The sequence below is a fragment of the Melanerpes formicivorus genome, unplaced genomic scaffold, assembly GCF_026170545.1.
Source record: "Melanerpes formicivorus ecotype bairdi unplaced genomic scaffold, bMelFor1.0.p_v2 SCAF_6, whole genome shotgun sequence".
NCBI classification, from domain to species: Eukaryota; Metazoa; Chordata; class Aves; order Piciformes; family Picidae; genus Melanerpes; species Melanerpes formicivorus.
Genome location: NW_027142358.1, coordinates 8,846,256 through 8,870,915, shown reverse-complemented (window position 1 = coordinate 8,870,915; position 24,660 = coordinate 8,846,256). Strand labels below are relative to the sequence as shown.

General features: G+C 59.4%; 5 protein-coding genes across 8 annotated transcripts; 2 read left to right on the top strand and 3 right to left on the bottom strand.

Annotated features, from left to right (window-relative positions):
- Positions 1-1,108: 1,108 nt before the first annotated feature.
- SFRP5 (secreted frizzled related protein 5) lies at positions 1,109-5,058 on the top strand. The gene is made up of 3 exons (XM_068139563.1): positions 1,109-1,755; positions 2,155-2,232; positions 2,660-5,058. The coding sequence occupies exons 1-3, from the start codon at positions 1,224-1,226 to the stop codon at positions 2,998-3,000; spliced, it is 951 nt and encodes a 316-aa protein (XP_067995664.1). The 5' UTR covers positions 1,109-1,223; the 3' UTR covers positions 3,001-5,058.
- Positions 5,059-6,133: 1,075 nt separating this feature from the next.
- Positions 6,134-11,958, bottom strand: ZFYVE27 (zinc finger FYVE-type containing 27). Of its 2 annotated transcripts, XM_068139560.1 has the most exons (12): positions 11,647-11,958; positions 11,499-11,569; positions 11,230-11,416; positions 10,962-11,057; positions 10,668-10,780; positions 9,806-9,936; positions 9,409-9,480; positions 9,226-9,246; positions 8,906-9,050; positions 8,034-8,080; positions 7,173-7,254; positions 6,134-6,960 (listed from the first exon to the last, which is right to left on the bottom strand). In XM_068139560.1, exons 1-12 carry the CDS (start codon positions 11,844-11,846, stop codon positions 6,896-6,898), a joined length of 1,230 nt encoding a protein of 409 aa, XP_067995661.1. In that variant the 5' UTR covers positions 11,847-11,958; the 3' UTR covers positions 6,134-6,895. The 2 variants fall into 2 exon arrangements, with proteins under 2 accessions (XP_067995661.1, XP_067995663.1); XM_068139562.1 differs by lacking the exon at positions 9,226-9,246.
- A 1,317-nt stretch (positions 11,959-13,275) lies between these two features.
- MARVELD1 (MARVEL domain containing 1) lies at positions 13,276-16,075 on the bottom strand. The gene has a single exon (XM_068139559.1). It carries the CDS (start codon positions 15,736-15,738, stop codon positions 15,208-15,210), a length of 531 nt encoding a protein of 176 aa, XP_067995660.1. The 5' UTR covers positions 15,739-16,075; the 3' UTR covers positions 13,276-15,207.
- Positions 16,076-16,270: 195 nt separating this feature from the next.
- Positions 16,271-17,322, top strand: AVPI1 (arginine vasopressin induced 1). 2 transcript variants are annotated; one of them, XM_068139558.1, is made up of 2 exons: positions 16,271-16,948; positions 17,027-17,228. In XM_068139558.1, exons 1-2 carry the CDS (start codon positions 16,668-16,670, stop codon positions 17,082-17,084), a joined length of 339 nt encoding a protein of 112 aa, XP_067995659.1. In that variant the 5' UTR covers positions 16,271-16,667; the 3' UTR covers positions 17,085-17,228. The 2 variants fall into 2 exon arrangements, with proteins under 2 accessions (XP_067995659.1, XP_067995658.1); XM_068139557.1 differs by having other exon boundaries at positions 16,583-16,952; positions 17,027-17,322.
- On the bottom strand, positions 17,312-24,609 carry PI4K2A (phosphatidylinositol 4-kinase type 2 alpha). Of its 2 annotated transcripts, none has more exons than XM_068139556.1 (9): positions 24,164-24,608; positions 21,548-21,748; positions 21,174-21,305; positions 20,933-21,086; positions 20,289-20,350; positions 19,750-19,849; positions 19,372-19,505; positions 19,025-19,084; positions 17,312-18,887 (listed from the first exon to the last, which is right to left on the bottom strand). In XM_068139556.1, the coding sequence occupies exons 1-9, from the start codon at positions 24,569-24,571 to the stop codon at positions 18,726-18,728; spliced, it is 1,413 nt and encodes a 470-aa protein (XP_067995657.1). In that variant the 5' UTR covers positions 24,572-24,608; the 3' UTR covers positions 17,312-18,725. The 2 variants fall into 2 exon arrangements, 1 of the variants encoding a protein (XP_067995657.1); XR_010987490.1 differs by having other exon boundaries at positions 18,860-18,887; positions 20,297-20,350; positions 24,164-24,609.
- Between the last annotated feature and the right edge of the window lie 51 nt (positions 24,610-24,660).

Genomic DNA, 24,660 nt, shown 5'->3' with positions numbered 1-24,660 from the left:
ATGAGCTCAGCTGCAGGCCAGCAGCAGACATCACTGGGCAGTGCATTGATGGGTGTTGTGCCCAGCACAGAGGGCATGAGCAAGGCAGGCAGGCCGAAGGCAAGTACAGGTTGTGTGAGTGAGGCTCCCAGTATGGTCACAAAGTAGATGGATCCCACCAGGGCTAGGGTGACAGTCCCTGCCCCCAGACCAGGGCAAAGGGCAAGCTGCTATCAACACCTGACCTGGGCTGTTTGCTTTGTTGCCCATTAACGGAGCCACCTTATCCAGCAGGCAGGGGCCTGAGGTGGCCCAGAGCCCGTTAGCCAGGCAAGGGTATCGATTGTGGAAAGGGGAGGGGGCTCCTTAGATAACCCTTGCAGACAAATGGGTTTCTAATGGGGTCTTGAGCCTTGCGCCCCCCCTAGTCCAGCCCATCTCCAAGGGGATGGAGGAATGTGGCCCTGGCAGGACCCTTACCCTGATTGGGCTCCAGTTCTGCCCATGCCCTGGGCACTACCAGAATCTGTGTGCAACTCTTTGCTGGGAGGTGTAGCCCCAGTTATGCCTGTGTTCAGCAGACCACGGGCTGCCCAAGGCACATGTTGGCAGGGCCATCCATGAGAAATAAGAACCCTATGCCCATGGCATTGCCCTGGCTTTGATGCCACACATGGGTACTCTAGCTCCCACCAGAGCTGCTGGGATGTCCTGTTTCTCCATCCCCTGCATCCCAAGCATTTCCAAATCCATATCCCATGGACCACAGAAGACCCTTGGAAGCATAGAGTAGAATCAGGGCTCCCTGCCCTATGCCAGGGAGTGCCTCTGAGGTGCCACATGGGACAAGAGCAGAGGGGCTGGTGGATAATGGAGGCACCTTACTCCCACAACACACTCCCATGGGGCATGCAAGCCAGCCCTTGCAGAGGGCAGCGTCCCAGGGGCACAGGCAGCTGGGGCGGGGCTGAGGGGGCTGTGTGCGGGGGCTCCTCGGGCAGTCAAAGGCTGCGCAGCGCCTCGCACCCACCCCGCTGCCTATGAGGGAGGGCAGGCTGGCGGGAGACCGGGGGCCAGCCCCACGGGGGGGTGTCCCGGCAGCCAGAGCAGATTGGCTGCCGACGAGGCCTCCCTGGGCAGCTTAGAAAGGGCAGCGGGCGGGGGAGGCGCCAGGGCAGCAGCAGCGCCGAGCTGCGCTCCGGTCCCGCTCGGCAGGCGCGGCTGGCGGCAGAAGCGCACCGGCGATGCGGCGGACGAGTGCCCCCACGGGGGGCCGGGGCACGGCGCTGCTGGCCCTGGCGCTGGCGCTGGCGGGTTCTCCGGGCGGCGGACAACACTACGACTACTACGGGTGGCAGCCCGAGAGCCTGCCCCACGGGCGCTTCTACGGACGGGAGCCGCAGTGCTTCGACATCCCACCCGACATGCAGCTCTGCCGCGACGTGGGCTACAAGCGCATGCGGCTGCCCAACCTGCTGGAGCACGAAACCATGGCCGAGGCCAAGCAGCAGGCGGGCAGCTGGGTGCCCTTGCTCGCCAAGCAGTGCCACACAGACACCCAGCTCTTCCTCTGCTCCCTCTTTGCCCCCGTCTGCCTCGACCGGCCCGTCTACCCCTGCCGCTCCCTCTGCGAGGTCGTTCGTGACTCCTGTGCCCCCGTCATGGAGTCCTATGGCTTCCCTTGGCCTGAGATGCTGCATTGTGGCAAGTTCCCCTCCGACCACGAGCTCTGCATTGCCGTCCAATTCGGGAACAGCAAGGTCACCCCACCACCAGGTAAGTGGGAAGGGCACTATGATGGGATGAGGATGCCTGAGGGGCACTCACCACCACTGTGTCCCCATGTAGCTGGGGATTCACATGCAGGGTGCCCCTGCATCCCCATTCCTGCACCTCTTGAGGCAGAGCCCAGGACACTGGCCAAGAAACCTCTGTCTGCAGCTCTGTGCTTAGGGGAGCCAGGCACCCAGCTCCCTGCACAGAACTAGCCCAGGGCAAGGCAGAGCAGCCTGGGACACTGGCAGGCAAGGTACTCTGTGTCCCCAGTGTCACCCTGGCACAGCTGCCCAGGGAGCAGAGAAGCTGCCAAGGCTCTCCCAGTATAGCCCTGCAGGGCTGGTGCAGGTGACAAGTATCAGCAGCATGGAGCTCTAACAGTGTTTCATCTTTCACCAGTGTCCAAGATCTGCACCCAGTGCGAAATGGAGCACAAGGCAGATGGCATGATGGAGCAGATGTGCTCCAGTGACTTTGGTGAGTGCTGGGGTCCACTTCCTTGCCCCTCTAGGACAAGAGGCTGCCTCCTCCAGCTCCAGCCCAGGCAGGGGTTGGCCAGAGGGCACAATTGTGCAGGGACAGCTCCATGGGAGACTCCCCTGAGCCCTTCATTCCCTTGGACCCTCTGTGCATGGGATGGGTGCACCACAGAATACGACACTGGTGGGGAGGTAGGCAGAATGGGACATGTGGGAAGGTCACTGGGGGTCTGTGATGAACCCTCCTCCCATAGCCCCTTCCCCTCTCCACACAGTCACTTCCCCAAAAACCCTTCTGAGTCCCACCCCAGGGACAGGCTGTACCCTATCCTGCACAGGCACCTTGCCCAGACTCCCCTAGAAGCACCCCAGCCATAGTGCCCAGCTGTCCCCTTCCCAACCGTGCCCATGGCTGCCCCACACAGTGGTGAAGATGCGCATCAAGGAGGTGACGGAGGAGAACGGGGAGCGGCGGCTGGTGGCCGCCCAGAAGAAGAAGGTGCTGAAGCTTGGTCCTCTCAAGCGCAAAGACACCAAGAAGATGATTCTGCACATGAAGAATGCAGGTGCCTGCCCCTGTCCCCAGCTCGACAGCCTCAGTGGCAGCTTCCTAGTGATGGGCAGAAAGGTGGGCAGCCGCCTGCTTCTCCTTGCCATCTACCCCTGGCAGAAACACAACAAGGAGATGAAGTTTGCTGTCAAGTTCATGTTCTCTTACCCCTGCCCCCTCTACCACTCCCTCCTTTATGGGTCTGGGCAGCACTAGGGCTCTGCCCATCCTGCCCTCTCCCTGGGCTCCTGCATTGGCATAATGCTGCACCCCAGCTGCATCCCTGGTGTTCCTGGTTGCACTCCAGGACCCAAGCTCTCCTCCCCTCAGCTCCTCGGCTGTGCCCCAAGACCCTGCTCTGCACCCCCAGCATTTCCTGCTGCACTTGTGGGAGCCTTGATCCACAGCAAGGACCCCTTTTTCCCATCTGAGAGCCCTGCTCTGTGGCCCTGGGACCCCTGCCCAAACCCAGGAGCTTAGGCTGCACCCAGGATCCTTGCTCTGCACATTTGTGAACCCTGGTCTGCACCAGAGGTGCTTGGCTTTTCCAAAGCCCCCAACCCCAAGTACCTGAGGGACCCTTGCTTGCACTTAGGATCCCTGCTTGGCCCTTCTGGGACCCCTTGGCTGTACTGGAGACCCTTACCCTGCACCCCTCTGTACCCTGCCCAGCTCTGATGACATGCCCCAGATCCTCTTTCCCTCCCTCCTCCACACTTCCAAAGCAATCCACACCCTCACCTTGAGCTCACATCCCAGCCCTGGGTTATCCCACCTTTGCAGGGAGCCTCCTCACACAAGGCAGGTTCCTCCTGGTCCACTGTCCCCACAGACTGTCCCAATCAAGACCGAGTACCTAGAGCAGCACACCTCCTGTGAGAGCATCTCACACACATCCCTGCCAAGACCCAGCTCAGGCTCCCCTTGCCCATCCACATCACAGTAAATTATTCTGCCTCAGACAAGCCTGTGTCCAGCTCCCTGTGGTTTGTAGGCAGCCATCACTTGGGACACCCTCATGCACCCCAAGATGGGAGGGGACTCCCAGTCCTGCCTGCTGAGCAGGACAGCCTTGGGGAGTTGAGTCACTCTAGGCTCTGCCTCTAGCCCTGCTCCAGGTGCCATGCCCAAAGCTGGGCAGCCCAGACAAGCTGAGGGAGGAGGTTCTCAGTGGTCACAACATGTCTGGAGACTTGGAGGGTGGTGAGGAGGATGGAGTGGACAGGGGCATCACTGCTGCTGAAGCCCCATAGCTGTGTCTGAGGGCATTTGACAAAGGGGTTTCTCCCTCTATCACCCGTGGGTTCAGATCCATGGGCTGGAAGGTGGAGGCACATGGAGAGCAGCCTGGCACCCAGCATAGTAGGGAGCAGATCCCAGACCAGGCAGCCTCCATCCCTGGGCACCCCACCTGAAAGCCCTGTCTTCAACTCCCAGCCTGCTCTTCTCAGCTGCCAGACCTTCTACTCCACAACCTCCAGCCTCCTCCAAGAAGGCTCCCAGAGGCCACCCACCTGCACCAGCTAGGATGTCCCCAGCAGCACCGGGACTGGGGTATCCTTCAGCCTGGCCCCTCTGATGGCAACAAGGCACTGCCCTTCAGCTTGGCTGCTGCAGCTGCAGCACAGGGGCTGACTCTGCTCCAGCAGCACCTCAGTGCCAGCAGGTGAGGAAGGCAGCCTGCCCAGCTCAGTCTTGTTTACCCAGCACATTCCCACACCCACCCATCTCAACGGGTGAGGGAGGCACGAAGGCAGCCACCAAGGTGTTTACCCAACACCTGGCTGCCTGACATTGCAGCTTCTCAACAGAGCTGGCCCTGCCACTAGGGAGTCTCCCAGGACAAGAAGGGAATTGAGGCTGCAGGATACCTGCACCCAGCCTCCTGCTGGCTGAAAAGGCTCCTGGGCACCTGCCCTGCACCAGGGTGATCTCTGCTCCCTCTGCTCACTTGGGGTATAGCATGTCCTTGGCCCTACTGGCTGCTCTCCAGAGCCTCAAAAGGCACTCACATCCTGCTCCAACCAGGGTGGGGGAATATACCCCTGCCCTGCAGTCAGCCAGAGACTCAGGGCATCCAGCCCTGCCACAGCCTCACACTAGAGGCAGGCAGTTACTACCCCCCACTTTGCTGATGTGGAAAATAAAACAGAGGGAAAACTGAAATATTGTTAGAAGGTATGTTCAGAATGGGGCTGGTGAGAAATAAACACCATCAATTTTGTCATTTTACTGCAAAAGTGGAAGTGTGCAAATAAAACCCCCATCTCTCACAGCCCAAATTTATCTGTAGCCCTCTGTACTTTGTGTCATTAGCATCTTTCCAGGGAGTGCTCAGACACATTGCGTGCATTGCTCCAAGGGTTTTCTCTGGAAAGAGGAATCACTCCTCTCTGCCTCCCACCATCGGCGATCTGAGCAATACAGCTCAACCCCCACCAGCCCCTCACAGACCAGGTCTTGTCTCATTGCAGATACACCTTCACACAACCACTCTCACAACTCCTGGGGTGCTGCAGTGTCCCCTCCCCAGTGCTACAGCTGCTCTGCTGCCCCCAGTAGTTACTGAATACTCTGCATGCCAGCCCCCCTGGCACACCGTGGCCTTGGAACACACTCAGCAAACTCAGACATTCTCCTCCTCGCTGCTGAATCCAGCTTTTCCCCAGATTTACACAGAGCACAGCTTGAGGAAGAGATTTACAAGCTAACAGCCGAGAGCTCCGACTGCCCCCAGGGCTGTCCCGTGGAGTGTACAATCAGCAGTCAGAGCTGGGCCCTCAGCACCATCTCAGGCTGGTGGGTATCACAGCTTGGTAGGAACTGAACAATGCCAGCCCAAGAGCACCATGCCACCTCCCTCCCCAGACCCCCCGAGCCAGGGGTAGTTGCAGCTGGCTAGCATGGACCCAGGCCATGGCAATTCCCAGCTGCATGGCAGCCAGGGTCACATTCCTGGGATAGCTGGGAGCTTTGCTGTTCCCCCAGGGAAAGGTCACCCTTGTGAAGGCAAACAGCTGCTGGGACCACTGCCTGGGTAAGGCAGGGGAAGGAACTGCCCCGAATGGCAGAGAAGAAGCCCAGCCAGTCCTGCTAGGGCTGAACTCCCCAGCTCCAGCCCATCAGGATTCAGTCCTGGCACAGCCAAGGAGGGGCAGCTGCACCCAGCCCTGAGCAGAGGGCAAACAAGGCCGCAGTGTCACAGAACACAGAAGCACCAGTAAGCATGGAGAGCTGGTGGCAGAGGCACACCCTTTCTCTGTGACCACCTGCAGGACAGCTAGGACAAGGCCACAGAGGTGCCAAGGTGGCCTGGGACAACTTTCACTGAGGCAAAGCAAAAGCCAGCTGAGGGCAAGAGATTTATTGGTCATTCTCTATATACACATATATTAATCTGTAGTAGAAAGCAGCAGTCACTAAGTGCAGCACCAATTCATGCCTCTTCTTACACTGCAGCTGGGACCCAGTGCCACAGCCCCAGCCCACTGTACCCTTTTTGCCTCCTCAGCACTACAGCCAAATATGGGAGGAGAAAGACTAAACCTGTAGGCAATGAGGCCAAGGACCTCAGGAGTGATTAGCAAGGGTCTCAGCTGAGCCAGGGCCAAAGACCACATTCTCCTGGGGATGCAGGTAGAGCTCTGACTTCTTCCCAGGAACAGTCACCTAGCACAGTGCTGGAAAAGGTAGAGACAGAGTCCCAAGGTGGTTGTTCTGCTCCACCTAGGAGGTGGAAGTAGGACTGCAAGTGGGAAGGATGGCTCCTCCATTGCTGAGCTGGGCCACAGGGCCCAGGCAGGTACATGGCAGCGAGTGCCAGGGACTGCCCAGGGCTTGGAGCAGCTGCCAAGGGCAGCCACGGGGCTGGGGGCACAGCTGTGGGCACTGCTTTGCTGCAGAGACCCAGCTGCGCAGCCAATGTCGCATGGCAAGGAGCACAGGTCTGCCCCCAGCCTGGCACTGGCAGGAGGAACAGCAAGCACAAGTGTCTTCTGTCAGGGTGATGCCATGCTGGGAACCAAGCAGCCCAGGTTCCCATTTGCAAGGGCACACTCTGTCCTGGGTGTCAGGCAGCGCAGGACCCAGGAGCTGGCTGTGCCTGCTTCAGTCACTTGATGAGCACCTGGTTGCACAGCGCACACACAAACACTGTCTCCTTCTGTGCCTCTGGGGCTGGAAAGAAAAGGAGTTATCAGAGATGCAACCCTTCCACACCCAAGCCACAGAATGGCTCTGAGAGCTGCAAACCCGTAACTGCTCTATCACAAGCCAGGCTGTGCTGGGCAGGTCCTGACCTACCCACCCCACCAGACCTGGGGCACATCCCTGCAGCAGACAGCACAAATGGGGGCAGGAGCTCTGCACTCCTTCACCTTTCCACTCACCTGTGGCTCCCATCACAGCCTTAGGGACTTTGAAGGAACAACACCTGGAGCAGAAGCTGTTCCCACAGTTACTGCAGCTCCGCTGTGGAGAGAGATGGAGACACCACTCTGGGCCCATTCCCAGCAAACTCCAGTGCTGGAGTCCTGCCAGAGCTGAAGCGGGGTGGACACAAGCCCTGAGCCCAAATGGCAGACATCTGCCAATACCACCTACACAAACTGCCTAAGGCCTAACACTGGATCTGACATCACAGGTAGCCTGTGCCCAGCCTGGAAAAGCACTGGGATCACAAGCTACAGAAGGCTTAAGGACACTGTGGTCTGTATCTGGAGTGATACAATCTCCAGAGAGTACCAGACTAACCCAGGAATAAGAGGAGAGGACCACAACACTGGAGATGGGGAAGCAGAAGACAGCAATGGGAGTCTGAAGAGGACAAGAGATACATCCTTCCCAAAACTGCCCAGGGGATGGTAGACGAAGCATCATGTGCAGGGGGTCAGATAAGACAAGAGGAGTGGCCTTTGCTCCTCCAGTTCCCACAAGCAGACCCATGCTCTGCTTCACCAGAAGGCTCCCAGGCCACGGGAAACGTGCTACACCAGGGCATGGAGCAGATGCTTTCTACACCAGCTCACGTGGGTTAGGTCTGAAGCAGCTTCTAAAAGGAGCAAGCAAAGACTTCACAACAGAAAGGATTCCTAGCACCATTAGGCATACAATAGCTGATGTCATGTGCTGCTGGGCTGTGACTGAGACCAGCCACCTGAGCTGCAGGAGAAAGTCACAGCACACCAGACACGTGCAACACCTCTGCCTCAGGTGCAGGCAGCAAGCTGGGGTAGCAGCCAAAGACTCACCCTCTTCTTGAGCACAGAGAAGGTGGCTGCACAACCTGTGCAGCTCCCTGGAAGAAAGAGAACAGAGGTCAGGCAGGGCTCTGCTCCCTGGGACTGCAAGAGGTACAGGAACAACCATAGCTGTTGCAAAAGCCCAGCTTGGGGATGACATTGCTGCACCCTCTCATCCTCGTCCTTCCTAGCTGGGCTGGGAGCATCCTCCCCATGGAGCAAAGAGGTCACTGGGGATGTCAGCACAGCCCCAGCAGGTACCACACCACCCTGTGCCTTCCCAGATCAGTGATCCTGAGGTAGTTTTAGGCTGCATCTTGAAAACTTTCCACAGATCTTGAACAGAAAGTAGTAGAATGCAAATAAATTACCATTGGATGTAAAAAGGAAAATAAGGCTAAGCTCTAAATAACCCCATTGGACAGACTGCTAACCAAGTTGGTTTGTGTAAACTAACTTTCTCTCTTTTCAGCTTCCTTGCTCTGGCAGACACTAGCTCTGGCTTCTGCTCACCTTGACTGTATTGCTGTGGCTGACTACTAACAAACAACTCTTTGCTCTTCTCTCTCCTTTACCACGTACAGGTGGGAAGGGAGCTGGGAGGGGGAAGCTGTTGGTACCCCCCTGGTTTTGTCCGGGGGGGGGTTTGTGGTGTTTATAAATTGCACAGCTCTGTAAATGTTGTACATTTTGTACACATCCGTCGGGTTTCACCTCCACATCGTAGGCTTGCTTGTAAACAGCTTCATCTGCTTTCGAAACGAGCTGCTCTGCCAGTCTTACACAGAGGGGAATTTTCAATCCACCACAGGCCCCCACTAGGAGCAGGACAGATCCTGCCCTACCGATCCCCTCCGAGCAGTGGCTGCTGGCAGCCTTACCGAAGTTGTTGGTGGGGCAGCGCTTGCGCAGGCGCTCGGTGAGGCGCGACACCTTGCTGCGGATCACCTCGTTTTTGCTCATGAAGCCGTTGTCCGGCAGGCTGAGGTCAAACTCCGCTGAGCACTGAGAGCTCTCATCATCTTCCTGCAGAGAACGCAGCCACATGAGCGTGGACAGGCAGCCGGGGCACGCTTGAGAGGTGCCAGAAGCCCTCCCCTGAGAGGGACACCCAAGAAGCAGGATGCTCCGCCTGGCACTGCCACGAGCCAGCGGCAAACCAGGCTGCCCCTCTCACACACCTCGGCATGGCAGTACTCACCATGACCAGCAGCTGGTTCTCCTTCTCCCGCAGCATGGGACAGAGGAGAGGCAGTACAGATGGAGTCAGAGGAGTCCAGCCCCACAGCCACCCTGCCCAAGCACCCAGCTTGCCCACCAATGTCCCTATTCCTTCCCATCTCAGCCACCCTGCAGGCACAACCTATTCCCACCATCTTCAAACCTCAATAGCATCTTTGAACTCCTCATCAGGCTCTGCCTCCTCTGCTTCCTCCACACTGCCAGGAGTAAGGTCCTGCAAGAGATTCACAGTTAGTTTTGCTGTATCCCCAACTCCTGTCCAAAGCAGGTTCCAGGACAATAGATCAGGCCCTGGGCAGCCCCATGAAAATACACAAGCCCCACCCCACCTCTCCAGACTGCATCCATACAGCAAGAGAATTCAGCCAAGCCCTCACTGCAGCCAGGCAGCCCCCCAGAAACTCAGGAAAGGCTCACAAGCTTTCAGAGAAGCTAGTAGCGCGAGGACATTTGTGGGTAGAACGATACAGGCACAGTCAGAGCAAAGGGCTGACCCGGCAGCTCACACCCTACAACTGCCAGCCCCATCCCTACCTCACCTCTGTGCTGGTGGGGGTGGGTGTCCGATCCAGGGGGGCAGCAGGGGGCAGGGGTTCAGCAGGCTCCGAAGTGCTCTCTAGGGGTTTGGTGCCCACACACTGCTCGATCGAGGCCTTGAGCTCCATTATCACTGGTAAACAGAGGAACACAGCTGGATAAGGGTGGTATTTGCTTTCTCACAGCCCCACCACAAAAAAGTCAGCTGCAGAAGACAGTCTCCAAGGTTCCAGATGAGACATGGGTACATACAACTTTCACCCATTAGGTAGCCTGAACCCTCCTCTGCTCACACAAAGTTAGGGCAGGAAGGAACCCCACCACTACCTGCCCCAGCTCAGGGCAGGGAAGAGCAGGAGCCTTAGTCACAGGTCCACCACACAGACCTCATCCCACTCTCCCCTGGCACACACCACAGAACAGGGAGCTCCTCGAGCATTTTTATTCTCCTCTGACAGCACATTTTCAAGTATGTGTCATACCTTGCCACAGGCACCAGAAGTCCTGCAGAGCAGGGTCAGGGACCACGAAGGGTGGTGATGCTCATGAGCAGGCTGCATTGTCAGGCCCCAGTTTGCCACAGCACAGAGGAGAGCAGGAAATGGCACCCAAGCCAGGATGCACATTAGAAGTGACTTTCAACCCCTCACTGATGAGCTACAGGACCTCACAGGTCAGCAACCTATGCTGCTGAGCACCACTGCTAGGACATCCCTAGGCAGGAGTGGGATCCAGGTCCCATGGCAGTCTGACAGGACACCAGGCTCACATAAGGGTGATGTGAGAGGTCTAGGGCAGGATCTATGGTTTCAGAGGGCCTTTCCCCAACCCATTCCACATGCTACTTCCAAGAAGACCTCTTACCTTGGTAGAACTGGGCATTGCCCAGGAAGAGGGTGCTGTTGAGGATGGCCAGAACCCAGCAGAGGGGCAGCAGGTAAAGTATGCAGACAGAGCCCAGCAGCGCCCCATAAAACCTGGGAAGGAGCAGGACACTGCAGTCAAGACAGAGCAAGTCACACCACAGCACCAGCCCCTTTCTTTCACTTGGCCCTCCACTTGTTCCCTCCCAAGTACCAAACATCAACCGCAGCTCCACAAGCCTGGCCCACTTCCCTGCTGAGCCCACTGCAGGATGCTTGACCCGGTGCTACTCACTGAGAAGAAACAGTGGGGTTCTCCCAGTACAGTACACGGTACACTGCCTTGCAGCTGCAGCACATCCCACTCAGAAACGCCTCCAGCTGGATCAGGCTGCAAATGAGACCTCACAGTCAGAAAAAGGCTCCACACAGCCCTTGGCTCCCACACACTCACACGCTTTACACTGGCCAGGCTGACAGGAACCCAGACCCTCCACAGCCACGGAGAAGTCTTCCCAGACACTGAGGTCCCAGAAGCCCAAGTCAGGTCTCCAGAGACTCACAAGCTCTTGACCTGGGCGATGGCCTCCTGCCGTGAGAGCTGTACCCTGCAGAGGTCCTCCCGGCGAACGCTGTGGTATCTCCTGCGCACCAGTTCGGGCTCCGAAGGCCGGGTCCGGCACGTCTCCTGCAGGTAGCCCAGCAGGGCCGGCACCACGACCAACAGGGCAAGCACCGAGTACCAGGCGGCTGGAAGCAGCAGAACAGCGTCAGCCCGGGGATTCCGGGGAGAGAACCGGCCCTGGCCCCCCGCTTCCCCCGCTACACGCACCTCGGCCGAAGGTAAGCAGAAGAAAGTTGAGGCTGAGACAGACAAGGAGGGAACACACGGGCCGCTGCCACCTGCAGAGAAGAGGGAGGGTGAGGGACGTGTGGCCCCGGACAGACTCAGTCTCGGTCCCGGCCCAGCCGGCACCTACCGGAGAAGGGAACGAATGCCCTCGGCTGCGTCCCGCAGTGGTTCCAGGTAGAGCTCCAGCCGACGGTAGCTCCGCACCAGCTCCAGCAGGTCGAAAGCGGCGGCGGCAGTCTTGGGTGGTGACGGTTCCGGCGGGGCCTCACCACCCCCCACCCCCACTTCGGGACCACTTACCGCCCCGTCCCGCTCTGCCGCCTGCATGATGTTCCGAGGGAGCGGAGCGGGGGGCAGCGGAGCGGAGCCGAGCCGGAAGCACAAGGCCGCCTCCGCCGCCGAACTCAGCCCAAGGCTGCGCGCGGCTTCCGCGAGTGTCCTGACCTCACCCGCGCGCCGATACGCAACCAATCAGAAGAGCCGGGCTCGAAGCTCAGCAGGACCCGCCCCCGTGTGGGCAAAGGGGAGGGGGAGGCCTCGGCCCCGGCCCCGCCAGCGGGAGCGGTTTGGCTCTGCCCGATCAATCTGAGTCCGGCTCCGGCCGCCGCTGGCGGTGGGGCCTGTGGATGTGCTATGGGTCCAACAATAGGTCTGGGCATGGTGTATCTGGGGCACCATGGTCCTCACTTGAGGCTTATCTGAGTCTCGACCCGGTCCCGATCCGGTTTGGTACGGTGCAGGACTCAGCCCTAGCATGGGTCTGGTTCCAGTTCAGGGCTGGGTGCTGATCCCGGTCTGACCCTGATCTGGGATGCAGACTGAGTTGGGGGCTGACCCCGATCCGGATCTAATCCTGATCCTGAGCTCAGCCCTAGTTTGGGTCTGACCTTGATCTGGGGCTAATCCTACTCTGAGTCTCATCCTGCTCCCACCATCCTGCGCACCCCAGGCTGTTCCACCAGGAAGTTGCAGTAAGGCAGGGCTGCTGGCACCCAGGGATGCTGTGGGGACCATAGTCTGCTTCCAATGCCAAAAGGGATGATGCCATCCCATAATACTCCATGCAACCACATTTACTGTGTGCTAGCTCTCAGGCTACAAGGGCAGCAGAAGACTCAGAGCTGCTGCCAGCTGCCCACAGCATCTGGGCATGTGTCCTGCAGGCAGAGGGCTGGGGGGGGCTGGTGATACCCCAGCTGTGGGTAGAGGTCCAAAGCTGATCTCCATCCTGAAAATGTGGCCCCAGGCCAGAGCCAGCCCTGGGAGCAGCTGGCTGCCCTTAGCCTGCCCCCTGCTTTCCTGCAGCGTGGGCAGGATTGTCCAACAGTGCTCCAGCCCTGTGACAGAGAGTCTTTTCAGTCTGGAGTGACAAAGACCATAGGAATGCAGCTGTGTCCTGTCCCCAGCATGTCCCTATGGCCACACAGCCCCAGGGACTTGGCCTCTACACTACTGCGTAGCAAGAGGTGCCTGTACCTAGCACCAATATGAGCATCAGGTTGTGCCCCATCTCTGGAGGGAGCCAAGGGACAGCCCCTATCCCCAAGGGCTAAGGTTTAAGCCTCTCTATCAGGAGTGTTGGCTCAGCACAAAGAGGCCTGCCCATGACCCCAAAGCATGCTAGGGCATTGTGACCACAGCCAGAAGCTCCAGACAGGGAAGCCTCTGAACACAGGGATACAGACCCAGGCATGATCTCAGTTCAGACCCTATGCCCAGCAGGTCCCAGCCCCAGCACAAAGCCCCAGACACCTGGTGAGCACCGACATTGCTTTATTTGGAAGGTGAATCCATAGGCACTAAAGAGCAGACTGGAAGGGTCAGAGCTGGCACAACAGGCAGGGCTGCAGAAAGCCAAAGAAAGGCACTTGTGGTGGAAGAAGCCCCACTTGGGGGGTCTCAGGCAGCCTGGGCCAGGTGCTGCACCAGTGTAGCTGGGGCAGGCAGTGTCAGGGACCAGCCTTGACACAGGGTAGAGACAGTATGTCCTGCCCAGAGAAGTTATAGATGGCCTTGGGACTGGCAGGGTCCTCGAGCATAAGGGGAGATTGACTGGAGCAACACCTCATAGTGGAAGTGGTGACTTAGTGCTAACCCTGGACCTTTCCAAGCCTCAGGGGGATCACAGCTGCTTCTCTCCACCCCCAAAAAGGCACCAGGAAACCCAATGCCAGATCCTGTGGTCAGCTGCTAGGGACACATGTCACACTCATCCAAGCTCACATAGAGACTGGGATAGATCCTCCCTCACACCGAATGAAAGAGACGACTTGCCTGCCGGCAGGGCAAGGATAGTTTGAGACAGGGTAAACCCTGGTGTGGTGCTTCTCCAAAAATTCCCAGCTTCTGGCTCCAGCCAACCTTACATGGCCTTCTCCAGGCTTCACAACCAGCAGGTTGTGGAACCTGACCCAGGGCTGGACTGGCCCCACTGACAAAGTCCTCTTCTCCCATTTCCCAAAATGGGCAGTGTCCTCACAATGCTTGGTCCCAGCTCCCCTTGTGGCCACAGTGCCAGCAACAGCCCAGCACTGCCATGCTGCGACACTTGCCCTTCCCCTCAGTCTCGCCACAGTCTCCAGACAGCGCAGGGCTCTGAGATGAAGCCAGAGTGTCCCAAGATTAACGCTTTCCAAGACGGTAAACCCAAAACCACAGAATCAGGCAGCACTGTGGGCCAGTCTCCAGGGCCGCTGGCTACGCTGTGCCTGCTCCTGCAGGAGCAGTGGGGTCCCGGGTCAGTCTTGGTGGCTCAGTCATGAACCTAGCTGCAGGAGGGCAAGGGGAGAGAACGACCTGGTGTCCTGCTCCCTTCAGCCCCAGAGGGACCCGGCCCAATCCCAGGGCAGTACACAAACAAGGCTGGAGGAATTTAGACCCTGTTTGTGGTCACAGGACCAGGCTATGGCCCTGCTTGCCCCTCCCCTCACCCCACAGCAATGGAGGCCTTGCAGCCATGTGCAGGCTCAGCCCCCAAACAAGACTGCATGTCTGGGGGGCTGCAGTGACACCAGATCAGGCTCTGCAGGAGCTAGGTGTCTCCACACCCCCAGAGCACTGGGCAGGGAGGAGCTGAGCTCTGCAGGGCTCCAGCAAGACGGTGGACGTGTTCAGGCCAGACAGAAGGAGGGGCCCGGTCTGGGGAAGCCAAGACCAGAGCTTCTGTTAGGGAACCACGAAGGCGCTATGCAGTTGGGAATGGCAGGCAGGGGCTGCCAGCAGACTGGGGGGGGAATTTATGCCCACCCAATCTCACTATGCACCACTGCCCCCTCCTCAGCTCCCCCAGGCCAGTCATCCTCCGCCCTGAGGACAGGTCAGCACCCACCTGAGCACGCAGCATCTGCAAAGCCAGGGGCAGGGGAGTTGGGCAGGGGCCCTGGGGGGCTGCTATAAAGCGTCGTCCCTCTTAGGGGCTCTTTGCTTGGGTCCTTCCATTTGCAATAGCTTGTCCAGGGGTGGAAGAGGGGCCTGTGACATGGTTGGGTGCCCACGCTGTCTTCATGCAATGCAGTGGAAGCCATGCTTAGTGAAGGCCTCTGTCCATCCATCCATCTGTGCAGGACTCTCTGGAGGAAGCATGGTGCAGTCAGCCAGGAGGGGATGGGGTGGCAGGGTCACTTTGTCCCAAAGCAGGGCTGTGTTCCGTTGGTGGATGAAAAGAAGGGGAGTTGAGCAACAAGATGTCTCAGATGATGTCACGCTGATCCCGGCAGCGCCGCAACAGGCAGTAGAGCCCAGAGAAGAGGTACAGGAAGGCGGTGATGCCTCCACAGATGGAGGCACTCAGGTACGCACCGTAGAGGCACTGCTGGCTGTATCCCGGCAGGTTGCAATAGCTTTTCCGCCCAGCCTTATAGCCCATGATGCCGGTAGCAGCCGCGTAGAGCCCCACACCCAGTGCCAGGTCGTGCACCAGGTTGGTGAGGAGCCAGCGCGAGCCCAGCCAGGGCACCAGCGCCCAGCGCCCCAGCAGGCTCAACCCAAAGAGGGCCAGGGTGAGGAGCCAAACCAGGACGGCGGCAAAGAGGGCAAAGTGGGCTGCCCCCTCGTACTTGTGAGCAGCCACGGTCACCCAGAAAGCAGCGCCCAGGACCAGCTGCCCCAGGCGTAGCAGACCCAGCGGGCTCCGCAGGTAGGCGCGATGGAGGCTGAGAGAACCGCGGGCTGGCGGCCCCGGGGGCGGCGGCGGCACTGCAGGGGGAGCCGTGCGGGCCATGGTAGGAGCCCTGCCTTCTCCGGCTGCGGCTCGGGCGAGACTCAGGGCCCCGGCAGCGACTTCCTCCGCCGGCCGCTGCCAAACATCTGGCGCCTAACGGTCCTCCCCGCGCAGGGCCTCTTTTCCTCTCCTCCCTGCCCCGCCTTCGCGGGCGACCGCCGTCGGGCGGGGACCACCGCGCCGCTCCCGCCTCGCCGCCACGGGGGTGGCTGCACCGTGGAGCGCGGTCAGTGGCGGCGCGGTCGGGGGACGATCGGGGAACGCACCGGGACCCCGAGCCGGCCGTCGGGGAGCACGCACCGGGGTCCCCCGCTACGTCACTCGGGATTTCCCCTCGGTGTGGCGCGCGGGGGCTCTGCCCGGGGGCGGGGCCACTCCCGCTGCTCCTCCCGCCTAGTGACGCCACTTGCGCCACGTGTCCCCCCTCAGCGAGGTGGTGCGGCCGCACCCCTCGGCGCCGATTGGCCCGGGAGGCGGGAGGCGGGCGCGGAGCGTCAGCGCGAGGCGGGGCGAGTGGATGAACGGGGCGCGCGGCGCCGAGCAGCCGCGGGACCCTCGTGCGGAGGCGCGGCCTGGCTCCAGGGCGCAGCGGTCACAGGGTGGCCCCGCTCCGGCCTGGCACCGCCGGGTCTGTACGAGAGGTACGCGACGGAGGAAAAGCGGGTCACGGTAGGGCCCGCCGTCCCGGTCACCGGCAGGGCGTGACCAGACCTGCGTGCGCCAGCCCGAGCCGGGCGCCTCCCGCATTCCCGGGCGGCCCCGCCCGTGCGGCTGGCCTCCTGCCCGCGTCCCGGTCCGCCTTCTCCCTGCGGCTGCAGCGCGTCTTTCCCCAGCCGCCCACTCTTCCTCGCCGGATCCCAGGAGAGCCGGGCCGGACAGCAGGAGTGGAGCCTGACGCTGTCGCTCTGCTGCCGGCAGCGGCCGGGACTATGGGCACGCCAGCCTCGGTGGTGAGCGACCTTTCGGGGCGGGCGGTCACCGCAAATCGCGGTCGCAAGCGGGCCTCGGCCAACATCTTCCAGGGCGTCGGGCTGCCAGAGCTGCGGAACCTGTTCCGGAGCGGCGGGGCCGAATGGCCTGAAGAGCGCGCCCGCCTCGTCTGGCGGTACGCGGGCCAGCGGCGCATGGCGCGGGCACTGCGGCGGCTTCGGCGGTGGCCAGCCCAGTCCGGAGGCGGGATGGCGGCCTTGCGGCGCTTTGGCCGCCTGCGGTAGGTGCGAAGAGGGGAAGGTGGGAGTGGGGGAAATGCGTCCCAGCCACGCCGCTATCACACGGCTCTTCCCTGCAGGATTACGGAGGCGGTGGAGGGCGGCCGCAAGGCAAAGGGGCCCTCGGGGTCCACGTAGCTGTGCTGAGAGGCCGGGTTGTGGAGGACACAACTGCTGACAGCGGGTGCCAGGACAGCCGGGCTCTCCGAGGACACTAAGTGTGCGGGACAGGGTTCAGTGGTTAATAAAAGGTGAACAGAGGCTTCCTGAGGCTCTGGTTGCGTCCTGCCAACCCCTGGCTTCCCGCCCCGGGCCATTGTACAAGGTGAGTACTGGGGTGCGGTGGAGACACAGAGGCAGGCAGCTGAAGGGCAGCTCTGTTACTCAGACGGTTGCATGGTTTAAATACATTACATACATTTCTACAGTGCATTAGAACAATACATTTTGAGTCAGTCAGAGCTGTAGCTGGGCCTGGTCAGGGAGCTGGGGTCTCACTCTGCCCTCCCTGTGCTTGCACAGCCAGTGATGAGCCCCTCCTCCACCCAGGAGATAAAGGAGACACTCTCCTCTCCCAGACTCAAATTCCTCAAAGATAGGCTAACCGGACAGTGAGACCCAACACTGACTTCCCCTATCAGCAGGAGAAGCTGCAGCTCGAGGCAAGCAAATGCAGGCAGCAGCCCTGCTACCATTTCATAGGACACAAGCTCAGCAGCTTCTGTTCTGGGGGGGAAGAAGGGCTCCCTGCCTTGTCCACTCAGAGGAAGCCTGCAGGATTGTCAGCAGTGGAACAGCCAGGAACTCATGCTGGCCCTCCCCTGCTTCCACCATACCTCCTACCCATGCAGCAAGAGCCCCTCTGGCCCTTCCCAGACAGCCCCCCTGCCACATTGATGGGCCCTAGGCACAGACAAGGCTGCCACCATGCTGGCTGCACAGCAGCCAGAGAAGCTTGCTACAAGCAGGGTCAAAAGCCAAGCAAGAGCAGCCATGGAGACCTGGCAGGAGGGATGGACTGTGTCGGCAGAGGGCACTCACACCCACCCTTGGCCCTCACCAGTTGAGGGGGTGGAGCTGCTAAACTACAGCCCCTCCCAGAGGCACCTGTGTGTCACAAGGACAACCAGCCCCTGCCTTCTCTTAGCGTCCAACTGCACTCAAGCCAGCCCCATGAGATGCCCCTCTTACGTCCTCTACTCAAGCCCCCAGCCAGAGAACAGCCATTCATTGTGGTCCCCACTGCACCAGTGGGCAGCAGGAACTCCCCCTGAGGAAAGCAGCATACACAGGGTTGGGGCAGAGGAGGGACAGTGAAGGAATACAGCACGTCCTTGGGGAAGGAGGCAGAGTATAACCTGTTACAGGCTTTCCCAGCCCAGCAGCTGGCATGATGGGCAAGGGCCAGTGACTGGTGTGAAGGACTGGACGGATCCAAGCCAGGGCAGCCCGCTCATCTCAGCACCAAGCAGGGGTGCTCAGAACTGCATGCAGGCTGAGGAAGAAAGGCAGGGGCAGGGTTCCTGCAACACCCTGGTTCCTAGGGGCTTCCCATACCTCCCCCTGGGCTCTGTCCCAGGCAGGGCACTGAGCTCCAACGGAGCTGGGGAAGGACCATGCCCGACCTGCCTGGCTCCTCCAGTTCAGCTGCAGGTTCCTCCAGCCACTCCTGCTTGCTCTACCCGAAAGGTCGAGTCCCAGCCACAGGAGCCAGCAGCGACCTGGCTCCTCTCGCAGTACTAGTCCAAGGCAGCCAAGCCCTGCCCACAGCTCTCACAGCTACCACCACGTGAAGAAAGGCTTCCGGCTCTGGAAGCTCTGGGTGTAGGACTCACTAGCCGCACGCTGGTGAGAACGCGCCGTTTCCACAATCACAGGTGGCATCTGAACCAGGTGCAGGGGGCTCTTCCCATCCTTCAGCGCCTGAGTCAGGTTCAGGATCTGTAATGGCACAACAGAGCAATGCCTGAGGCTGCCCCGCTGAAGCGGCAGGAAGCATCTACCTCGGCACCCTTCCAGCTACCCAGGCAGGAATAAGACTGTGCCTCACCCATCAGCCTTCCCTACGCACGGCTTACCTGTCCTCTCATGACAGCAATCTGCTTGTGAAACTGTCCCCTGTCAAAGCCAGGATCCTTCTGCAACAGAGAACAGAGCACACAGTGGGATCCACTTGTTGCCCCACACCATGCAAGAGATCCCTATTCCCCAGGCAAGCTTCCCTTTTCCATTCCCACAGTTTTCCTGCTTCTCCACACAGTGAATATTCAGCTTCTGGCAGAGGGATGACCCTGCTACACCTCAGCACAGGAACAGTCAGGAGCTTGGTCATCTTTCTGACCCCTGAAGCCTTGACAGGGTGCTCTCCAACACCACTCCAACTTTTCTTCCTGCCAATCCATCCTCACCTGCTCCCCCAGCTCACCTTGAAGAGTTCATACAGATCTTCTTCCAGGTCCTTGACAAAATTGGGGTCTGAGATCTTGGGAAGAATCAGGTCCTTGATCTCCTGTGAAAAGGGAATTTTGGCCTGGGGCAGCCATGCCCAATAGAATGGATCTGTAGGAGGAAGCAGGAGTCATTAGAGCTAGGGAAGGCAAAGGATGGAACCATATGACCCTAAGTGCCAGAAACTTGACTCTGGGACAGAGAGTCCAGCATCCTCTGCCTCTGCTAAGGCAGAGCTGCTCATAAACCCAGATTTGCAGGACAGCCCTAGCCTTCTCCTCTCCAACTCGAGAGGGAGGCCTGAGCACAGTTTTATGGCTTGCCAAGGTGCCTTGGCATAGCCCTAGGGTCTCACATGCTCTCCAGGAATCCGGGTGTTTCAAAGGAAAGGCCAAACCGTTGTCTATAGCAGCCAGCTTGATGATGGGCTCCTTTACCACCACCCAGTCGCTGTCCTGGAAGGAAGGGGAGCTCGTCATAAGGAGATCCTCCCAACAGGAACAGTCCCTCTCCCACACCTCCAGTTCCACTGCCAGAATCTTTGCCCTGGCTAACAGGGAGGCACGTCAGCCTCTCACCCATAGCATAGCCCACACCCTCAAAGAAACACTGTCTGCTTCAGGTGGGAAGGGAATAAAACTGCTGCTTGCCCCACCAAAGCCTCAACCCAAGGATGCATGGGTCCAGCAACACCAGTTTCTCCCACACAGCCCAGCTGCATCCTCACAAAGTCCCACTAGGCCAAAAATTGTCTGATGCAGAAGGAAATGAAAAGCCCATGAGACAAAAACAAGCCTCCACACCCTCAAAAACTCAAGCCACCTGGGAAACCCCTGTCCCGCCTGCCAGGAGCGGAGCCACCGTGGAGCCCCTTGCCTGGGAGGAGGCGCTCACCCGCACACCTGCACTGTCCAAGGGACAGTCATACTTGATGAGCCAGTTGTCATTGCCTCGATCTGCAGGGAGAGAAAAACAGCCATGTCAGCACCAGGGCCTACCTGCATCACACCAGGCAGAGGAGCATGCCTTCTATGAGCCAGAGGTGAGATAGACCAGTTTTAGGCCCAAACTCTACCCCAGAGCCCCTGAGCTTGCCGTAGGCCTAGGAAGCCACCTCAACCCCATACAACCAGACTTGGAGACCAGAGCACTTCACACATCCCCAGCTTGCAACAGCAAGGTCAACCAGTAAGTCCCAGAGTACCACACCAACCCCCTTCAGCATGGCAGGAATTCAGAAGCCAGAATGAGATATGATACAACTGCTGGATCTCTGGATGTCTCTCAGCTGGCAAACTTTCACCCCAGCACTGTGGTGGATCCAGATCTCCCAGAACACAGGCCAGCAGTGAAAACATGGCTATGGTGGTAGGCAGCCACAGCAGCTGCACTCTACTCACAAGCAGCAGTCACTTGTCAGCAACCAAGTGCTGCTGAGAGGAGTTTTGGGTGCCAGGAAGAGATGCCAAGCCCCTAGGCCCCGCTTCCACACCCTGCCAGCTGGAAGAGCAGGCAGAATCCCAGGCAGCCTGCCTTACCTGTGTTCCTGATGATGTAGTCCAGCACCACCAGCCTCTCAAACTGCAGCAGCAGCTGCCGGTTAGTGTTCTCCGGGAGTGGTTCAGCTTCAAACCTCCGCAGCCAGTAGTCAGCATCCTTGTAGCCTTCCACAAAGAGCTGGAAGGAGCCCACCTGAAGCAACGAGAGGCTGCATCACAGGAGGCTGCAGAGGACAAAGCAGCAGCAGCAGCAGGCAGGCACAGATGCCGGCAGCCCTACCTTGGGTGGCAGACCAATGCGGTTGAAGCGCTGGCCGACTTTCGGCACCTTCTCCAGGGCCAGCCTCTTCCCTCGGGACTTCACCCTGTCTATGGCACTGTAGTTAAAGGTCTCACTGGCCAGATACACCACCTAGAGAGACAGGAACGCAGGTGTCAGCAGGGCCATTGGGTCTTTATCATACAACTGGCTGATAAAACAAAGACAACACTTTCCATGGCTCTGCCCAGCCTGAGCAGGAGCAGAGCAGTCCCAGTCCAGAGCTCTGAACACATCTCCAAAGTCAGCAGCGCCACAAGACACAGCACAAACAGAGCTTGGCAGAAGCAGACAAAAGCCTCCCCAGGAGAAGACCCCAGCAGCTGTCCCCTTACCTTTGTGCGGGGAACAATGTTGAGTTCCAGTTTCTGGTCCACCAGGCTGGCACCTGCCTCTGACAGGTAACCCTGGTTGAGGACAAGGCAGTCTCTCCCAAAGCAGCATGGGCAACACAACTTCTGCAGCCACTTGGTCCACTTGGGGTTCAGCTGCCCGTAAGGCTCCTCATTCTTGGGCTTGAAGACACCAATGATTTTCTGTTAGGAGGAGAGAGAAGGGCTGATCCAAGGTAGCTGGCAGTCAGGACACTCTCCCCCAAGCCAGCTTGTGGTGGGAACACTCAGAAATGGGCCCACAACAGCCTCTCATGGGAGCAATAACCAGCCCCTGGAAGCAGGTAAACTTTGCTGCTCACAGGAGGGAGCTGGGAGGGAACCTTCCCCAGCCAGTGCCCTATTCTGTGAGAGCAGGATACTGCCCAAAAACCTTCATACCTGGCTCACACACCTGGAAATGACCCTCCTTGTCTCAAAAGACACTAATGATGATGCTGTCCCCTGATAAACATCCCAGTGACTGCCACTCATTACATCCATGCAGGAGATGGAAAGTGACAGCAATCCTAACCAAAATCCATTGAATGGAGCTGACCCGAAACTGACCAAAGGAAACAGGACCAGAAAGCTGAGCAGCTGGAGCATGGCCAGTGAGCCTAGGGCCCTATGCTGGAGGGGCTAGCTAGAAACAGCAGAGTGACTGGTTCTCTGGGTACACTGTGGTCAAGAGCACACAGGCAGCTCCAAACTAGCCACCAGATGGTACCAGCAGCACCCTCAGCCACTCAAATCCAGCCTTATATACATTACCAAACCAGCACTGCCAAGCCACACAGCTGAAACAAGGGCCTGGCCAGCAATAAGACCACCCACCCTGGTGGGCCAAGCACCCCTCGTGTGCAGCAGCTCTGGGCTGGCAGGCCTTGCTCTGGGGTGAGTCTGCAGCACACACAATCAGCCCTCCTCCCTGTGGTTGGTGCCAGCCCTGGCCTAAGTGGGTGGCATTTCCCCAAAATGAGCTCCTGCCACAATGTGGCACCTCAACAGCAAACCCCAGTGCAATTTTGCTCTGTCAGAGGGCAGAGGCGAACCCAGGGCAGGCAGAAACAAGGTTTTGTCCACAGGAAGACAAAAGGTTTGAGGCAACAGAAGCACTTCAGCCATCACCAGGTCACATGGAGGAGCCAGCTTCCCCTATGAAGGCTATTAGGCAATCCCCTCATCAGCCCCACGTGAAGGCACACAACTGCCAACAGATCCTTGGATTAGAGCCTGCAAGAGGAATGTTGGGAGCTCTGGCAGCACAGCCCTGTGCTCTGTGGAGCCAGACCAGTAGAACAAGGCCCAGCCAGGCAAGGACAGTGCAGGAGTGAAGGCCGGAGGCCTGGCGACACAACATTCCCTTCCAGAAAGACCTGTGCTGGGAGCAGCACCAGCAGGGAAAACAAGTCTGCCTGGCAACAGCAGCAGGGCAGAGGGAGCCAGGCCTGCCCCAAGGCACAGACAGCACTTGGGATAAGCACAGTCACTGCAGCTGGGGAAGCACATCCTAGCTGGGACAGCTCAGGCCCTGGCAGCCCAGAGGGAAGTGGGCACAAGAGAAAAGGTTTCCCCCGATTTGCTTACCCCCTGCCCTAACCTGCCCATCACAGCAGCACACTGGGCAGCAAGCCACAAACCAGACATGCACCACATTTGCTTACAGCAGGGTGGTCTGGGGGACCTGCCAGGTGACCCAGACTACAATACACATCCTCTACCAGCCCCTGCCGAGCCAGAGTCTCCTATGGCCGGGAAGCCTCTGCCCTGCCACCCCCAGACAGCTTGTCTAGCTGTCCACCCCCACACCACCATATCTTGTATTGGGCAACAGTAGGGGAAGGCAGCAGGAGGAGGAAGTGTTTACTGCCCTACAGCCTGACAGCTCAGCCAAGACTTGCCTGTCACAGCTACCAGGCCCAACCTAGGGCAGGAAAACAGGGACACAGAAGAGTTAAGCTAGTCCAGTCCCATTTCCCAGTAGCATCCCAGCATACACACAGTGAAGGAGCACACAGGAAACTCCAACAGTTCAAGTAATTGGGCTGGGTGCTGCAGGTCACAAGACAAGCCACCCTGTGCTATGCACACATCCTGTCAGTGGTGTGGAGACAGCTGCTACACAGCTGACCCTGCAGATTTCTACATGGGCCAGCTATATGCTGAGGACTTTGCCTCAATTACATCAACTAAGCAGCCACAAAAAAGACATTTTACAGGCCAAAAAAAGCCTCAGCTCTCAGAGTCACAGGCCTAGGGCTGGAGTCACTGTGGTCAGGAAATACTGAGCACAGGCCCAGAAGAGAGGGCAACCCTTCTTCTTTGGACACGACAGCCACAGAAAATGAAGCAGCACTAGAACACTGCTGCTCCCCACTCTTGCTGCTGGTCCCACTGCAATTCTCCCCGGGGAATCCTTCAGGGCGCCTCCAGCCGCTCCTCCTAGCACCCACGGGCCAGCATCAGCAGTTCCCCCGGGCGCACCCTCCTCCTGGCCAGTGCTGCTCGGCCCGCAGTCCTCGGGGGCGACGGGGAGCAGCCAGCCATCCCCGGGGCGGGCACACGGGGCCGGCTCACCCCCTGCGGGTCCTTGACGAAGTAGCTGCCGCTGGAGCCCTGCGAGATGCGCTCGGGGAAGATGCCGCGCTCGCTGGCCAGCTCGGCCCGCCGCACCACCTCGGCGAACTCGGGGTCCTCCGGGAAGTCATTACGCTCTCGCTGCGCCGCCGCCGCTGCTTGGGCCTGGGCCTGTGCCGCCGCCTGGGCCTGCGCCTGGGCCTGCGCTGCTGCTGCCGCCGCCGGGCCCCGCGCCCCACGCTCTAGCAGCGGCTGCCGCTCGCGGTCGCGACCGCCGGGGGATCCGGGAGGAGAAGGTGGTGGCGGCGGCGGGGCGGCGGGTGGGAAGGTACGCACGGCACCCCCCGGCAGCCCGTAATCGGGGGCCTGCGCCCGCTCCGGCGATACCAGCGGGCTCGTCTCGTCCATCGCGCCCACCCGGCCCCGCCGCGCCGCCCGCGCCTGCCGCTTCCGCTCGCGTCACCACGCAACACACCCTATTGGCTGCTCCGCCCCCC

Excerpts from the sequence above, each read along its gene's own strand:
- PI4K2A (XM_068139556.1), bottom strand. The coding sequence starts at position 24,571 with ATGGACGAGACGAGCCCGCTGGTATCGCCGGAGCGGGCGCAGGCCCCC. Across the intron at positions 19,850-20,288 it reads TGGACAGTGCAGGTGTGCGG|GACAGCGACTGGGTGGTGGT; the intron begins GTGAGCGCCTCC and ends CCTTCCTTCCAG. Across the intron at positions 19,085-19,371 it reads ATCTGTATGAACTCTTCAAG|AAGGATCCTGGCTTTGACAG; the intron begins GTGAGCTGGGGG and ends TCTCTGTTGCAG.
- MARVELD1 (XM_068139559.1), bottom strand. The coding sequence starts at position 15,738 with ATGGCCCGCACGGCTCCCCCTGCAGTGCCGCCGCCGCCCCCGGGGCCG.
- SFRP5 (XM_068139563.1), top strand. The coding sequence starts at position 1,224 with ATGCGGCGGACGAGTGCCCCCACGGGGGGCCGGGGCACGGCGCTGCTG. Across the intron at positions 1,756-2,154 it reads CAAGGTCACCCCACCACCAG|TGTCCAAGATCTGCACCCAG; the intron begins GTAAGTGGGAAG and ends ATCTTTCACCAG. Across the intron at positions 2,233-2,659 it reads GATGTGCTCCAGTGACTTTG|TGGTGAAGATGCGCATCAAG; the intron begins GTGAGTGCTGGG and ends TGCCCCACACAG.
- AVPI1 (XM_068139558.1), top strand. The coding sequence starts at position 16,668 with ATGGGCACGCCAGCCTCGGTGGTGAGCGACCTTTCGGGGCGGGCGGTC. Across the intron at positions 16,949-17,026 it reads CGGCGCTTTGGCCGCCTGCG|GATTACGGAGGCGGTGGAGG; the intron begins GTAGGTGCGAAG and ends TCTTCCCTGCAG.
- ZFYVE27 (XM_068139560.1), bottom strand. The coding sequence starts at position 11,846 with ATGCAGGCGGCAGAGCGGGACGGGGCGGTAAGTGGTCCCGAAGTGGGG. Across the intron at positions 9,481-9,805 it reads CCACCCCCACCAGCACAGAG|GACCTTACTCCTGGCAGTGT; the intron begins GTGAGGTAGGGA and ends AATCTCTTGCAG. Across the intron at positions 8,081-8,905 it reads CTGCCCCACCAACAACTTCG|GGAGCTGCACAGGTTGTGCA; the intron begins GTAAGGCTGCCA and ends TCTTTCTTCCAG.